We start from the raw sequence: 17697 nt of genomic DNA, 5'->3' as shown, positions 1-17697 counted from the left end.
CTGCATTCTAAATTCTATCCTCATTTCTCCAAAATTCTGCAAATGTATCCCCAGGCTGATGCACCCCTTCATTGCATCTTAGAGAAAGAGTTCAACATTTCAGTCACATACGCAAAAACATACAGCTCATTAGAAATAGAAAGCAAGGAAGCTTTGAGACATAAACACATTACTTTCATTTACATTGTATCTCCAATGTAAGTTAATGATTGATAGATCATTTTTATGAACATCATACAATATGTATGTCTTTTCTCCGTTTTCCTTTAAACAATAGGTGACGGTAAACAGTCAGGAAGTGGCTACACCTTATGAAAAATACGGCGTGAGAGTCTTTAAGTCAGGCATAAATCATGTAGTGGAAATTTCTAGACTTGGGGTAAATGTAACCTATAATGGATTGGCTTTCTCAATTAGATTGCCCTACCAGAAGTTTGGCAACAACACCCAAGGACAGTGCGGTGAGGATCTATTTTTCTACTTTTAGAATGAAATACTAAAAGTTAAATGTAAGCTCTCGCAGTAAGAGAGATGTGCTGCTGGTTCTCTGTGATGGATGGAAATACAATGATTATTTGATAGTGAAGATTTGTGTGTGAATTCTTCCTCTTGTCAATTGTAGGCACTTGTACCAACAACACAGCAGATGACTGCATGTTACCCAATGGAAAGATCATAGATAACTGTGAAACAATGGCAGATCATTGGGTGATTAATGACCCGGAAAAGCCACACTGCTATCCATCCCCAATTCCTACAAAGGTACCTCCTGTCACTCCACCATCCTGCAAACCATCCGATCTCTGCAAGCTCATTAAAGAAGGGTAAATATACTAGACGTGTGTACAGACCTCTAATTTTGGAATTCAGTGGCAATCTGAAATGCAAATTTTTGGTGTTGCTTCATCGTCTCTTGCAGCTGCTTCTGCTCCTTTTCTCTCTTCCATTCCTTCTTTTCCATTCTCTCTAGCTTCCCTCCTAATCTGTTTTAATCTTTGCAACTTGCTCACTGCCTTTCAGCCCTCTTTAATGATTCTTTAGCCCTCTCATACTCTTCTGGGCTCCCTTGGCCTTCTCCAGACTTTTCCACTTTGCTCCTCTTCCATGCTCTCTCAGCAGTAGATGTAGGTCCCCTGAAGATCCCAAAGGGATCTCGTGCTTGAGTTTCAGGAAGTGGCTTCAAAAAGAGGAAATGTCCAACCAAGTCTTATCCACAACTCTAATTCATGGCTACGCTCAATTATATTCCTCCAGCTACTAGGTGGGAAGCAGTATTTTGGAGAGAGAGTAGTGGGTTGATAGTCTAAAGGTTAAGGTCTAAGTGTGTTGGAAGGCTGCACTCCAGCAAAATGTTTATCTATCATTGATGAGTCCTGTTCAAATCTTCCTGTATAGCATCATGCTAAAATATGGCATACAGGATATTAAAGTGAACACAGATCATTCAGTAACTGATGATACATGTTTCTGCTTCTAGCCCGTTCAAAGCATGCCATCCCTTTGTCAAACCTGACCACTACTATGCAGCCTGCGTTTTTGACAGCTGCGCTCTTCCCAACTCTAAATTGGAGTGTGCAACTTTGCAAAACTACGCTGCTCTCTGCGCTGATCAGGGGGTCTGTGTTGATTGGAGAGGCCATACTCGTGATATCTGCCGTAAGTAGAGACATTTTTCTGCCATTTAACTTGAATGATTAGTTGTAGGGTCTATTTCAATTCCCCTTCTGTTAATGGGTTACTTGGCTCTCCAAGTCGCTAATGACTGTAATAAACCCCAAAAGCTTTATTGAAATAATTTTACAGGCCAGATTTCAAAGGTGGGGGAAATAGATGAGCCTGTAAAAATGCATGTGTGCTCATTGTGTGTGAAATGCTCTACATCTGTTTGAGCAAATGCCTATGTGCCCAGTATGTGGATTTTGCAGGCACAATGGGTAAATCTATATATTTAATGGGAGACAAACTTTTTTTTGCTGGTGCAGTATGGGGGCATTCCCATCTTCAAAAATGTGACTCTAAGAAACCCTAGCAAACAAACGTATTTGTATTCAGAAGGTCAAATCCTGTCCTTACCCTGGCACAACAGGATGAGATGTTGCTTTGCATATGTTACTTAGTGTAAAATCACCTACCACCCAGAGACCCTGCAATACCTGTCTACTTGCAGGAGGGGTCATGGATGGATTTTTCCCTCTTAAGTCTGAGTTTCTTGGTTTTTATGGTTCTCAGTCAAACCTTCAATGTTATTGAATGAGTCTGACATATTTTTAAATCTATTTGTTTCCAACGTTCGTTTGAAGATTACAAAAGGTGTACACTTGCTGGGCCTGCTTATGATGGTCTTGCTGAAATATTTCTTTCTCTGTATTTCTTCCATTCAAGCGCTTAAGTGCCCATCACACAAAGTATACAAAGCATGTGGTCCTATTGAAGAGGTGACCTGCAAGTCAAGGTAAATAGTTACTTTCCTGCCAGTCAGGTCCTATGCAACTACCCAGTGATAGATAATCCACAGAGAAGTGAGGAATATCCAGTTTAACAATCTTGATCTGCCCTGGTATCCTCTCATACAGCTGAATCAAACACTGTATAGTAAAATAAGCTAAAATTAGCATCAGGATGATTTAAAATCTGTAAATTTCACATATGCAGTTTCTTTTGCCCATACATTTCTGGATAAAATATATTTGGCCAACCTTCCACTGTGTATCATTGATGATAATGGTGATCTTTTTTGTCTTGTGCAGCCAAGTTGCACAAAACCAAACCAGTCATGTGGAAGGCTGCTTCTGTCCTGCTGGAACAATGCTTTATGGTGATGGTGTGGATGTCTGTGTAAAAACCTGCGGTAGGTTGTGTTACCATATTTAAATGGATGTGCATTTCCTTTTTGTTGTTGCCAGGTCATGTACACAATATAGTTCTGAATCTGGCTACCTGTCATCATATCAGTGGTAATGGAGATTTATTTTGCTCTATTTGCAGGGTGTGTTGGACCAGATGATAAACCAAGAAAGGTATGTTACACATTTGCTTTTCCATTGCAAGTAGGGTGACCAGACAGCAAGTGTGAAAAATAGGGATAGAAGGTGGGGGGTAATAGGAGCCTATATAAGAAAAAGGCCCAAATATCAGGACTGTCCCTATAAAATTGGGACATCTGTTCACCCTAATTGCAAGTATTTTGTGTCTCCTCCATATCAGTCTTGTTTTGTATAGACTCCCAGGTTTTCATCCATGCACTTATTTGGTAGGTGAGTGGAATTTTGAAAATCCTTGATTTATATTTATCTCAGCTTGAGTTATACATTAGTGGGAGATATTGTCTTTAGACAGCTCTGATAATCAGTTTCCAGACTACAAAATAGTTAATTTTATAATTCCACTCTGCTCCATCCTCACACATACATGTCCACATGCTTACACTGAAACACCCAGCACAGCCCATTGAAAACAACATATTTATGTTTTTTCTATTAACTAACTATTCATTTAGTTGCTTTCTTCTCTTTCTTTAATGGCAGTTTGGGGAAATTTTTGAGTTTGACTGTAAGAGATGCATTTGCCTGGAGGGTGGAAATGGCATTAGCTGTGAGCCCCTCAAATGTCCAGAGCAAGAGGATAAACCAAGCTGCAGTGATGAAGGCTTTTACGAGGTCACTGAAGTCAGTCCTGACAACATCTGCTGCAGCATAACTTCCTGCAGTAAGTTCCTCTTTTGCTTCATTGCCCCTCAAACTTTCTTTTGCAATAACAGTTGCATTATTCATTTGTGTTAATTTAATTGAGATTAGTCTGTGAAGCCCCGGCCAGCTAAATGCTTGGACTGAGCCTGGCCAAGTGGCATATTTTTCTCTGTAGCTGTTATTTTACATTTCTCTTGGCTTTTTCCCTTTGCAGGATGCAACGCAAGCTTTTGCACAACCACACCTCCTAAATGTAAAATTGGTTACGAACTTGTTTCCGATATTGCCACTGGCAAGTGCTGTCCTACGTATAAGTGCGGTAAGTCGCTTTTAAATATATGAGAACAATCATTATTGCACTTTACATGCTTGAGCATTAAGGTTGGTAGCCAACACTGTATGCTTCTCTTTTGGAGGAGGTGACAAAACCAGGCTTAGATTCTAGGTTGCCACCGTGGGCGAGCCCAAGTAGTAGCTGAGAAAATGGTGGTGCAAGGTGCATGAGAGAGAGCTCACCCTGGTCAGGTCAAATATTTCTGGTTATACGCCTATGTAAGAATAGTGAGATTGTTGACTGGGACTTCAGTCCTCCCATAAGAAATTGTCCCTATGAACTTTAGCGATAGGAAAGGCAGATGATCATTCGTGGATCATTCCAACTAAACATATCAGGAAACGTTTTGCAACCATCCAGTGGACATCCTGGGATGTAAAACCTGGGATATAGATATTCAGACCAGACAGCCTTTCTCTTTTGTGGGTGCAAATTGTACCTTACAATATTTGTGTCCATGTATTGCACAATTTGCACTGCAAAGAGGGAATCTGGGTGACACTTTTGAACGTTTGTGTTGTGATTATTTGTGGAGGAAATTTGCATGACTGGGATAATAAAATCTGGCACTTTCCTTGCATGTATAACCATACAACTTCTGCCTTATTTCACAGTTCCCAAGAAGGTCTGTGTGCTTCAGAATGCTGAGTACCTGGTAAGTTTCCATTTCTTCATGAGAAGGACTCTTGGATGAAACATTTGAGTCCCAAGAGCATCCTTTAATTGAAGTGCTTTGAGGCAGTTTGCATTTGGTACAATTCATTTTTAGAGATCCCCCTCTCCCCCGCCCCCGTCCCCAAACTGCAGTCAGGGATTTATCTGTTACACAGAGCCTAACGCTTTCCAGAGAAAGTTGCTGCATGTAGGAGAGAATGAAGCACTGGTTCTAAGCAGCACGGATGTAAAGATTTGTTTTTAATACACAATGTACATAGCCTTAAAAAATCAATGTACATTTAACAGCAGCACTTTGCTGCACTATGCTAAAGATTCGCTGTCACAAATAAAAAGGGATGAGTAAGGATCACATTCTGTACTGACTTACACCCCTATAATTCTGTTGGCTCCAGTAATTATTTTATTTATTAATACAGACAGGTATTAAGTTACCCACTTTGTATGCACCATAATGCATGAGAGGAATATTTGTCCTCTGTGTCTATGATATGTTTCCCTAGTGGATGTTTATAGGGGGAAGTACTGGATATTAGAGATATGTCTCGCCTACACATCACACCTTGCTGATACCAGAACTCTTGCTTTTTTTTAAAAAAAAAATCTAGCCTGGTTCCCCAGTCTTTGCTGATAAGTGCCATGATTGTTTCTGCACTGAGAAATCGAACAGTAGTGGTCTGAATGCTATTTCATGCAAGCACATTCCATGCAATGAAAGATGCCAGCCAGTAAGTAACAAACTTAAAAAAAAAATTTCATGTACATTTTCTTGAAAAATAACCATGATTGAGAGAGGTATATTCTAAGCAAAGGAATTCCTAGGTCCTAATTCCAGCTCTGACATTGGCTCACCTTGGGCACTCAGTTTTCTGCATCTTAAAGATAGCAATAATAATACTTATGAGCATCACAGTCGTGTTGTGAGGATTAGCTAATCATGTTTTTAAAAATGCTTTGACGATAAAGTGACATCTAAACACAGTGTAGTTATTATAATGCCTTTGTTGCTTCCTTTTATTTTCTACTTTCATTATCCCTTTTCTCTTCACCTGTGATCTCTGTCTGTTACAAAACACAACAGATCTAGATTATCCTTAAAACCATAATCAGTGCTGCTATTTAGCTGGATTTGTACAGAGAGCCTTAATCTGGTGCTCAGACTATTACATTTTTGTTTGTTTCTCAATGACACTTTTAACCTAGTGCTTTTTTAATTCCTAGGGATATGAACTTAAAGATGTGAAAGGGGAATGCTGTCCAAAATGCGTGCAGACCAAGTGTGTTGTAAATAAGGTTGACAGCACCGTCCTCGTCCTGAGTGTAAGTGTGCTGCTGTTCTTAGGGGTCTACCAAACGTGTAGCATTCCTATTGTATTCTTCAAAGTGTTAACTGGGAGGAAAGACACGGCAATTATTGATGGGGGACAGGAAAAGTTCAGTGGTTAAGTTCAGATGTGCATTTAAAAGTTCAGCTGCTCATCTGAAAGAAAGTCATCTGAAATTTTCTGATCTGGAGGATAGGTTGGAGATCTTATCAGATCAGGCTTTCTCAGGAATACTATGAGAAGAGCCTTTCTTGCAGTTTTTTGACCAAGAAGTGAAAAGGTGCCAGAAAAGTGAAAAGCTTGAACATGATTCAACTGTGTTGCCCTTTTTGAGTAAAGGGCTATTCCTATTTAATATCTGCCAGTTTACTCATCATCCCTAATCAAAATCTCACCCACTTATTTTACCTTAGCTCCAGAATACCCTAAGTCCCACACAGGGATTTTTTCTTTCCCAAGGAAAATTCCTTATGGAGCTCGAAGATCCCCTCCACCCATGGGACCCCACAATACAGTCACTACCCTGCTAACCATGGCAGTTATTTGTCTAGTATTTTTATGCTGAGAAATTAGAAGAATCTTTTTCAGAGGCTAGGAAGATTTCTGTTTAAGCCCATTATGAATCCTTCCTTTTTGTACACAGCCTAATACAAGGGAAAACGATCCAAAAGACAACTGCACCGTTTACAGCTGTGTGTCGCTCAAAGGTCAGCTCATCTCCTCCACCTCAAAGATTACCTGCCCATCGTTCAATGAGGACAATTGTAAAGCTGTAAGTAAATTTGGGACATTCACCCTCATCCCTTATGACAACACATTTTAGTTTGATCCAGCCACCTGACTATCAAAAGACACGATTGGGCTGAGGAGCTGCTATAATTGTTAGTATCGGGGCTCAAATTCAGCTGGCGCAATCTGGCGCGGAACTCTGGTAAATATTTTCAAACCTGTGGGGCGTGCCCTGTGGCTGAAGCCAAAAGCCCCAGCACCTCCTGCAGGGCTGAAGCCCCAAGCCCCAAATGGGGAGGGGCGTGGAGGGGCTCCAGGAAACAGTAGGTAAGAATTTAAGCCCAGGGGGGTTATGATTTTTTTGTTGCACTAATTTATCTGAAGCACGCTTCCATCCAAAAAAGGGACATATGGTGTATATACTACATCTTTATTGATGGGTTCTGAGGTTTATAATAGGTAATTAGTGTCTCATGGCTTAGAAATTGACCAGTAGTGGGCTATAACATCCTATCACACTGTAGTCTGCAGGATCCTCTTTGTATGAGACTGCATATTTTCATGAGTGCCCTGTAGGCACAGTGGTTGCAAGAAATAAGGGTTACCCCACACTTATTTCCTATTGAAAATCTTAGGAAATACTGTGGTATGTCAGATTAAACAGCATGGAATTCGTGGTAAACAGTAATTTGTAAGTGGTGACCATTATATGTCACAAGCCTTTCCTTCAGAGAATTACATATTGCAACAGATTCCATTGTGAATTCATAGATATTAAAGCCAGAAAAGACCATCATGATAATCTAATCTGACCATCTGCATAGTACAGGCCACACAATTTCAACCAGTAATTCCTGCCATGGACCAAATTATTTTTTCCCACTGTGCATGCAGACAATTTCAAAATACAGATAATTTTGATAATGCAGATATTTTTTTCTGATTTGTTTTCAGGGCACTGTTACACTGCTGCCTGATGGTTGCTGTAAAATATGTGAGTATAATTACCCAGTGTTCATATAATCACTACAAAACAAAATGGGGACCGACTTTTCCTATCTAAAAGCTATTGCTAATACATATTAATTTAAATAGATGCAAGTACATTCATGCTAGTTATCTTGTGGAGCACATAAAGTGTGCTCAGAAAAGAGTCAGACACTGACTCTGCCTCAAGCAGCTTTCAGTCTAAGCTGAGAAAAGTAAATTATTACTTTATTACTGTAGGCTGGCAGAAAAAGCCTTGGCTGAGTATGTGGTCACATAGCAGATTTTGTTGTTATTAATAAATCGGTGCTTCCATAGAGGGGCTTTGCAGCAAAAGTGCCTTTTGAGACAGGAAAAGCAGGGGAAGGAAAGGGCGTAACTCAATGGCATCGGAAGACATTCCTAATGTGGCTCATCTACTGTATTTAAATGTTTGGGGAGTTTTCTGCACTTTCCCTTCTGAATTGTTGAGTTCATTGCCTAATGCAGTGAAGTAGGCCATAGAAGTATCTAGATAAGAATTATAAGAGTTTTCTTTTTGGCCTTGGGTTTGAAACTCTGCCCTGTAAGCTGGTATGTTACAATTCCCTCCAGCAGTTTATTTGACACATCTCTCATAACTGGCTACTGCATGTGGCTTGGCAAAACATGCACTTCAGCACTGATTTGGACACTAGTAACACTGATAGCACCAAACAATAATAATTCTGAAATCATTGTTTTGATTTAATCAGCCTTCACTTTTCCCTCCACAGACATCCAAACACTGTCACATAATTTGATTTTGTATAAACCTAAATAATATATGATAAACGAGCCATTCTCTCTCTTCCTCGCTTGTTTCACCATTTCCTTTGCCATTCAGCAGCTCCAATAAGGGACATGTTCAATAGACAGTCTGTCCTCCAGGCAATCAATAGAGAGCTAAAGTTTAAGGGGTAAAGCTAAGTGCTAAGGTGTTTGGCCTTTCTGGCTACTTTGGGTTTTAAATGCAATTATTTCAAATCATCAATGACTCACAGCCTGTGATGAAGCAGCATGGTGTTTTCGGAGCCATTTGATTGAAGGGCATTACCACTCTCTTTTCTCCTACAGGCATCCCTCAAGATAGCCCATCACCATGTTCTGTCACCCAAATCGCGGACTATATCACCCATAACGGCTGCCGTTCTGTGGATAAAGTCTACCTGACTCAATGTGAAGGATCATGCAAAACCCTCTCATTGTAAGTAAAGTGACTCAGACAAGGAGACTGTTTCTATAAAAGGGACAATACATAGCCAGGCTGAAGAATGGTAGAAGACCTAGAACTGGCTCAACTTCCAGTCTCATGAGTACTGAAATTTGTAACTGGTTTGGTGAAGCTAGGTGAAGGGTTGATTCACCATAGTAATGAAGTCCAAAGCCAAGGGACACATGGGGCTGCATCTTTGCTTCCAGAGAGTTGTGTTGATTCCTTATTGCCTACAAAGTGAGAGCCAGCTAGGGTGACTAGCTGTCCCTATTTTATAGGGACAGTCCCGATATTTGGGGCATTTTCTTCTATGGATGCATATTACCCCCAACCCCGTCCCGATTTTTCACACTTGCTGTCTGGTGACCCTAGCCAGCTCACTTGTCATTTGTGTTAGAGCAACTTGGATATGTGGCATTGAGTTCGTTCCCATTGCAGGAAATATCCTAATGGTAGCCATGTCTGAACTTCAATAGCAGAGAAACTACTTTCCAATTATGAGCATATAATAGGAGGAGGGAAAAGAGAGAGACACTTTATTTAAATACACTTTGTAAAAAGTCAGAGGGAGACACTTGTTGAGTAAAGAACTGAAAAAATGTGTGCTCAGGGGCTGTACATGACTCCTGAGATAATGGAGTCAGTATCATTGCTCTGGAATGAGAGAACTTTGAAGAAACCAGAGGTACAGCTGCTAAAACCTAGCAAGAAACCTAAAATACAACTGCTGAACACCATTTGACAAATTAAGTCGATAACCTTAATTTCTCACTGGAATGATCCTTTGCAGCTTATCACTGAATACAATTGGCAACCCTTATCTGGAGGAAAACCCGTTTTTAGTCAATGTGGAAAATGAATTACAAATTCCTCATGGGAATTATTTATTTGTACTGCTGCAGTACTGACAGGCCCCAGTTAGGATCCTGATGGGGATCCTAACTGTATATAAACATAAAAAAGATGGCCCCTGACACAAAGAGTTTACAGTCTAAGTTAGGCTGATCCTTACAGGATGCTTAGGGCAGGTTTCACTGGAAGGATGATGCAGGGAGGCTTATATTGCAGCTGGCTACACTACATCTGATCTGCTGCGAACAGAAAGTATCTAACTTAAATGGTTTTGGGCAAGGATTTCAAAGGGGCCTAAGGAAATTGGGCACCCAACTCCCAGTGACTTTCAATAGGAGTTGGGTGCCTAATTCCCTTAAGCCCCTTTGAAAGTTTGCCCCTGATGGCTTGGTTTTTGAAACAGCAGACTACATTATGCTTGAACTTGGGTGCCTAGCATTCCACCAGCTGAGGTAAAGGAGCAGTTCCCCTAACTCACACCATCAGAGGGCCTCTTTTACATATTATTCCCAATTCCTTACAGCAGCTTATTCACCAGAATTCCTCATCGTACTTCGTTTCACTCTCTCTCTTTCTCTCTGGCACTTATGGCAAAGTGTAATGGTATCTTTTCCCACACCAACAAACAGATACTCTGCTGAGGCCAACTCCATGCAGCACAAGTGTTCCTGCTGCAGGGACGCAGCGACTAGCGAGAAGCAAGTTCTACTGCAATGCCCCAACGGGAAATCTGTGGTGCACAAGTACCTGCATGTGGACCGTTGTGAATGTCTTGACACTGAGTGCACAGAACACAGCTCCACAGAAAAGCCAAAGGAAAGTGGAGAAGAGAGTCCCATCGAACGTGTCAAGCGGGCCATTCAGAAAATATTGAAATGAAGGGGAGAAAAGTAATGGCGCACAGAAAAAAAGTACAAGGAGGGTCTATGCACCAGTCTAATCTTCCAAGAGTGATTCAATGCTTTGCCTTTTCTCACTTCCTCCTCTTCTGTGCCCTCTCTGACTATTTGTAATTGTGCTCTATTTATTTGTATACAAAAGAGACAGTCTCTTTTGTTTAGTTTTAAGTTAGTTTCTTTTGCTTTAAATGATTAAAAATTCATTTCAGACATGAAAACTCTTTGTGTTTATTCACCAGCACTCTTGAGCCTTCAGACCTTTAAAGGGAAGGGAGATCTGTCCCAGGCCTAAGTAGTAAAGTGCCAGATTTTCTAAGTCAGTTGAATAACTATTTTGGCTCTCTAAGTGCTAGATTCTATAGAGGTCTAGATTCTGGGTCCCAACAGGCGAGACTCTTTTGAATCAGCATTATGATGCTGCGTCTGCTAAAACAAAACATGGGAAAGATCAGGTTTAATTTACTAGAAAACAGCCATTTTGAGAAGATTGGGGGTTATTTTAAGACATATTCTCTGTAGCCCATTATCAGCGCCTCTCTGTTTTCAACTTTGTTCTCTGTGCATTAGAAATGCCTGAAGAGCTGTTTCCTGTTAATGATGATCCAGTAGACCACTCATCATCAAATAAAAATAGCTGCACTTACTCACAGAAATTGAAAATTGAGGGCCATGTAGTTACATTGTGTGTGAAAAGTGCATATAGCAGAAATCTGTGGCAATATTTGCACTCTCATTGGTAAGTGGAAATTGTAGTCTACCAACTTAGCAATTTGGAATAAATCTGTATGTGCATACCAGCCACCGGCATAGTTTAAATACATGCATCCATGCCAAATAAGTCAGAAGAGTTAATGACACAGAAGTCAGCCTCTGTAGTTACAGTATACTGTATGCTAAAAGTTAGCTTACTTCCTATTATGTATCATCCATTCCATCAATCTTTTGGCCTGCTAAATGCATGTCATCTAAGTAGGCATTCATCCCAAGGATACACAGTATAATAAGTGAGACACAAGACAGACGCTTTATATCATCAGAAGAGTTTAAGTGACAGATTCTACTCTATGGCAGGCCACTGGCACCTGTCAACCATTGAGAGTTAAAATAATCATCTCTTGGGTCTCATACCATGACATCCAAAGTATTATGTGGAGTAAAAATGCATGTCCACCATTCCTGCCCACATTGCTTTCTCTTACCATTCTTCACCAGATCAGACATTTTCTGGGATAGCTATTATAAAAAGAGGCACCTCAAGTTATGTCAAGACATAGAGCTGGTGATCTCTTTCCACTGTTTTAGGCATAAAAATGATTTAAATAATTTATGCAATGAAAGGTTTTGCATCTAGACTGACAATAAGTATGTTAAACTTTGTTGCATTCCTGATATGATTTCATGTGGCCAAGATATCATTATCCACTTCATATCTACTTAGGCACCCAATATATGTGGGTAAACCCCCCCTGCTTTACCTTGTTATACATTTAGGACCAGACGTTTAAATGGAACATTGATGGGCTAAAAAAGACCAACTGCAGTGGGTATCAGGAGTCATGAGATTAACCCTGGTATGATAGAAATGTCAACATGCCAACAGTGTTAACTGGCCACTTCACTTTGAATGGACCCTTGAAATATTTGTTAACTACTTATTCTAAACAATCTGTCCCAGTTTGCATCTAGCTGTGACATTCTGAGTACTTTCCCCAGACCTGAGGAAGAATTCTGTGTAGCCAGAAAGCTTTTCTCTCTCAGGAACAGAAGTTGGTCCAATAAAAGATATTACCTCAACCACCTTGTCTGCCTAATATCCTGGGACCAACAGAGCTACAACAACACTGCATACAACAAGCCTCCTGTAAGGACCAATCCAACTCCCACTGAAGTCGGCAGCAGTCTTTGCATTGATTTAATCGGGGGTGAGGGGTTAGAAAAAGTCAGTAATGCCTGTTTGTGCAACATCAGAAGTGGCTATCATATCCCAGCTATGTTTGTGTAACATCTGCCTAACCTACTCATCATGAACTAACACAATACACAACCTGGTTTGGCTTAATTCTCAACTAAGTACATCCAAGAGATTTCCACTTGAATACCTTCAATATTACCAACAAACTATAAGAGATCATTTTCAAGACAGATGAAAAATCCTGAAATCCTTCATCAGTTCCTTATTCTGGCAAATTCTTTTAGCCTTAAAAGTGTGAGTAAATACAAAAGTAATGACCCCAGAATATGGTCTAAAGCATTGAGACATTGCGCAAGTCAGTAACACACTAGTTTACTTGACTGAATTTATTGATGAGTATAAAATGAAGGATATTGCCATTATTCCGCCAGTGTTCTTCGTGTAATCATAAGTAGGTTTGTAAGGTTTCAGACTTTCCTTTTTATATAACTGGCAGTAAAGGGACTCCATGAAAGTGAAGAAAATGCCTACTAAGGGCTGGCCAGTGTACTGCTTGGTTGGCCGTAAGGGAGATCTAGGTTTGATGTCTCAAGACAAGCACAGAGACAGAGCTATGCAGAGGCAATATGCCCAGTGCCTTTTGGCATTCCACAGTGACTTCTCTGGCCCCATTAGTGAGAGACATTGATCGATCCCAAAGTAAGTCCTGCTTATCCATCCCTGGCTATGTGGAAGCCTACAGGATGGCATGTAGAAAGAGAAGGAAATGAGTAACAGGACTCATATGTACATTGAGCTGTGGGCTTAAATGCTTGTCTACACTGGAGAAGCAGAATCCATGGATCAGGTGCTTACCTCCCTCTAACAGGGTGGAAAAATGAGTTGTCATTTAAAAATATATATATATTCCACATCACCATGTTTGAATTTAACACATTCTCAGTTTATATTCGAGCTGTAAGCATCTTTTCTCGTTGCCATCCTTTCATATTTGCATCGATTCTTCCTCTCACCTAACCGCCCCCTCCTGCAAATATGTCTAAATAGCAAAGTTGTGTCACACACTTTAATGGCAGCCTGTAAAAATGCTTTTGATAACAAGGCAGGTATTGGCATCATCATTACAGGGAATTCTGGTACCAAGAATGCAATGTTATTTAAGGGACGGAAAGCAAGCTGCCCATATAGACTTCATTGTATACAAAGCAGTTTATCCCTTGCTCATATGGAATTTAAGTTTTGACTCTAATGAGTCCTGATATTCATCCATATACCTCTGCACCCCACAGAAGGCTCTGCAAAACATGGGGCAATAGGAGATGTAGCTCCACACAGTTTGTTGGTCTTTGCAGTCCTCCATTCTTGCTTACCAGATCCTTCCAGAACCCTGACCGGAGCCAGGAAATGAAGAACCGTTTCCTGCCAGCAGACCTGTGTGTCAGACCATTATTAAAGATACATGCACGCAGTGGTTCTGAAACTTATTTTTGATTATGCCCGCCTTCTTTGTGTCTGTAGTCATTTACCCCCTCCACTCCACCCCCACACTTCTGCCATACAAGTACAAATACCTCTGCCCACCTCCAAAGGCAGATCAGGGAGTGGTGGCTGGCTGGGCACCCAGCTATGAAGGCAGCACCACTACCAGCAGCAGCGAAGTAAGGTTGGTATGGTATGGCATTGACACCTTTACTTCTCCACTGCTGCTGGTATTCTTCTCTAGGGGAAGTGGGAATGATTAATGGGATTCCTTATCTTTGGAATAAGAAGGACTCTTGGTTAATGATGGGTTCCTCTTTGGCGGGAAGAGCTCAAGAACAGAAGAACATGGCCATATTAGATCAAACCAATGGTCCATCTAGCCCAGTATCCTGTCTTCTGACAGTGGTCAATGCCAGAGGGAGTGAACAGAACAGATAATCATCAAGTGAATTCCTTATTTGTGGTTATTTATTCACCTATCTGCAGTGTTTAAAACTACACATCTGATTTATAACGTTGCTTTAGCCTAGTGTACTTTGTTCCCGAGTTCAGTACCTTGCATTGATGGATCCTCTAGGCCAAATCCTACAGTCTTCTCCAGACAAAACTCCCACTTAAACCAATGACAATGTTGGCTGTGTTAGAACTATATGATGTAGCCCATTGTGCTCAGCTTCAGCGCTCAGGATGGCACAGAGCACCATAAATATAAGAAGAAAAGCTCTGTGGAGCTCGAAAACTTGTCTCTTTTACCAACAGCAGTTGGTTCAATAAAATATATTACCTCACCTGCCAAGTTTCTCTCATATCCTGGGACCAACAGGGCTACAACAATAACATGGCACCATAAATACAGGCAATCAGGATCAGGGCCTGCCTTTGCATGGTTAACCAGGCATTAGCACGGCAGCAGTTTTCAGTCAAGATGAATAGGTCGCTATTGATGGAGATGTTGTTTCAGGCTGTATGCCAACTCAGGTGTCAGTTGCAGACAGGCCATGCTACTAAGCTTCTTCGCATCCATGAGGGCTAGAAACATTTGTGCAAAATAAAAAAAAAGTCTGATTTCAGCACATGACTGGCACAGGCCTGTAGGGCTCATCTCTTCATTCGGCCTTGTTGCGTACGCTGTCTTTCTTATAAAGGAAGTTTAAATAGAACCTTCTAGCTAAAAAATGCTCAACAGGCACCAGCCTCCTCATGAAACTGATTCCTGTGCGAGGAGTTTAGGGAGATGCTACTAGAGTTGGGAAGTTTTCAACTGAAACGTCTTTCAGGAAAAAAAATACTGATTTGGGTCAACCAACACATTTTGCGAATTCATATCAATTTTGGTTAAAAAAAAAAACCCAAACCCTAAAAATGTTGAAAAAGTCAAAATGTTTCATTTTGACATGAAATGTTTCAACTTTTCCTTTCAAAATTTCCTTTAATTTTATAAAATATCAAACACTCAAAATCTAAATGAAAAGTTTTTGTTTTGGGGCAAACAAAATGTTTTGTTTGATCCAAAAAAAAATTTTTTTTGTGCTTCACCAAAAATTCTGAAAAAAAAAATTAGTTTTGGGTTGACCCGAAAGGAAAAATTTGTAATGTTTTTTTTCGGAACTGCCAGTGAACTGAAAATCCATTATTCACACAGCTCTGCCTACAGCCTATTGAGATCTGTCAGTGTTTTTGTGCAAATGCCAGCACTAGCCAGCAATGTAATTGTTACTATATGTAGACATTATTAAAAAAGTTCTTAAAAAAATACTGTGTGAATTTGCTCCTTACGGAAGTGAGGACCTGATGCCATTGACAGGAGCCTTCCAGTTAAGGGCTAACAAAATTTCCCAATTCTTATCGCTGATTCAGCAAACCCTATGGCAAAATCTAAGTGGGTAGAATTTTAAATTTCTGATGTTCCAAGGCGAAAAACCAAGAACCTCAACCTTTTTTTTAAATTTAAAAACATAAAATAAAATCTTCCTTCTTCATACATCACAAAGAAACAAACAAGGACACAACACCACTTTTTTCCCACTTTGTAGGTCACCTTAAGGGAAATGGTTTTATACCATGGATAGTGACTATGATCAGACCCAAATCGAGTGGGCCAAATTAATCTTTGGTGTAAATTCCCTGAATTCATTGGACTTATACCAGCGATTAATTCTACCCAATTTGTACTTGTGACCTACTGGTAAACTAGAATGCGACTAGCTATAAAAAAAATAATGTAACAACCACTTACCCTAAAGACATTGCCAGTTCAATTTGGCTAAATTTATGTTTATGGTTTACATTCATAGGAATGAGACCAAAAGCAAATCTCACTCTATCTTGGCTAACCTTACATTGTTATTAAAGTAAACTTCATTATCCAATAGAGGACTGGATAAACTCAGTGTTTTATGGTGATATTTACATTAAAAAAGCCACACTTTCTCTAATCCGAGATTAACTGGGATGCCAGCAGGTTTCCAGTGAGAATCCTATCAGCATGCAAACTATTTCCGTACTGGCACAAGTTACAAGCTACTTTATTGCTTAAATCTTGCTTTGCTGCAGCACTTATAGGACCACCCTTCCGCACAACTGAATGATATGAGTGCAAGTGCTGACCTTAAATACTGTGGTCCAAAGCAATTGGAGATGGATGGTAGTAATTCCCTCAGTTATTCAATAAGTATCAGCATGTGTGTGTCATTAACAAGAGACTAGAAATGGGTATGGGATGTGATTTATTCATTACTCCAGTTTTATGCCAGCGAATCTCCAGTAAGGCATGGGTGAATTTGGCCCATAAAAGCATTTCCTCTGTATATGATAAAAAGTGGAGTTAATATTTACCTACTGTATTAACTGAAAACAATTCCCCTTCAATGGCAAATGATCCATGAAATATGCTGTAAAAAGGCCAAGATAATTGTACCTTTGCCAGGACATCTGTGGAAAGCAAGAATCTTAGATCAACTGCTTCTTAGGCCAAGGAGCCCAATAAAAGGAAAAGTTATTAATTCTAATATTGTTACAGAGGCAAAAGTTATATGTTGAAAGCCTGCTGTTGCATTGGTTCAGTGCTGTGGGTTCAGCATACCCACAGGCTCCTTGTTGGTATGAAACGGCTTACGAAAAGCTACTTCAATTCCTTATTTCCATTCAAAATATCCCTATCATATTAGCATCCCTGAAATCGCTGCCCAGTGTGTGGATGCTTCTAGTGATTATTGAGAGTGTGGCAGAGCATCTTTCTGGAGAGGAGCTGGAAATGGAACGTCCTGATCAGTTACTAGCAGCAAATGTTGCTCCCATAAAATAGACAGAGAGGACCCGAGCACAGGTAAAAAATGGACAAGACAGAGATAAAGGTCAAGAAGAGGGAGAAGGGTCTCCTTTTTTGTTTGGGCAGGAAAAGCCTTCCAAATTGCTTCTGTTGTGTTCCCAGGAAAGGATGCTAACTAACTTAAGCCAATTTTTTTTGCTGAATGCAGCAAAGGCAGGTGGCAATGCTCACAACATTCTGATTCTCTACCCAGCCCTGTTCCCTAGAAGCAGTGTAGGGGTTCCTTTAACTTGTGCCAGCTGGCAATATTCCTC

The 17697-nt window shown here is 40.3% G+C and overlaps 1 protein-coding gene across 1 annotated transcript in view; it reads left to right on the top strand.

Moving 5' to 3' along the window:
* Positions 1 to 10930, top strand: part of MUC2 (mucin 2, oligomeric mucus/gel-forming) — a 58678-nt gene extending 47748 nt beyond the window's left edge. The window contains exons 34-48 of the mRNA XM_039536606.1: positions 278 to 461; positions 623 to 824; positions 1478 to 1656; positions 2383 to 2452; positions 2748 to 2848; positions 2986 to 3017; positions 3525 to 3705; positions 3901 to 4005; positions 4635 to 4675; positions 5304 to 5423; positions 5917 to 6015; positions 6664 to 6792; positions 7704 to 7743; positions 8832 to 8961; positions 10452 to 10930. Of these exons, the coding sequence (XP_039392540.1) occupies positions 278 to 461; positions 623 to 824; positions 1478 to 1656; positions 2383 to 2452; positions 2748 to 2848; positions 2986 to 3017; positions 3525 to 3705; positions 3901 to 4005; positions 4635 to 4675; positions 5304 to 5423; positions 5917 to 6015; positions 6664 to 6792; positions 7704 to 7743; positions 8832 to 8961; positions 10452 to 10701 (1863 nt within the window). The 3' untranslated portion in view covers positions 10702 to 10930. The remainder of the gene's footprint in view (positions 1 to 277; positions 462 to 622; positions 825 to 1477; positions 1657 to 2382; positions 2453 to 2747; positions 2849 to 2985; positions 3018 to 3524; positions 3706 to 3900; positions 4006 to 4634; positions 4676 to 5303; positions 5424 to 5916; positions 6016 to 6663; positions 6793 to 7703; positions 7744 to 8831; positions 8962 to 10451) is intronic.
* Positions 10931 to 17697: the final 6767 nt, after the last annotated feature.

The sequence above is a fragment of the Mauremys reevesii genome, linkage group 4 (genome assembly GCF_016161935.1).
Source record: "Mauremys reevesii isolate NIE-2019 linkage group 4, ASM1616193v1, whole genome shotgun sequence".
Taxonomy (NCBI): domain Eukaryota; kingdom Metazoa; phylum Chordata; order Testudines; family Geoemydidae; genus Mauremys; species Mauremys reevesii.
The sequence above is the reverse complement of the archived record's forward strand: the minus strand, read 5'-3'. Positions and strand labels throughout refer to the sequence as shown.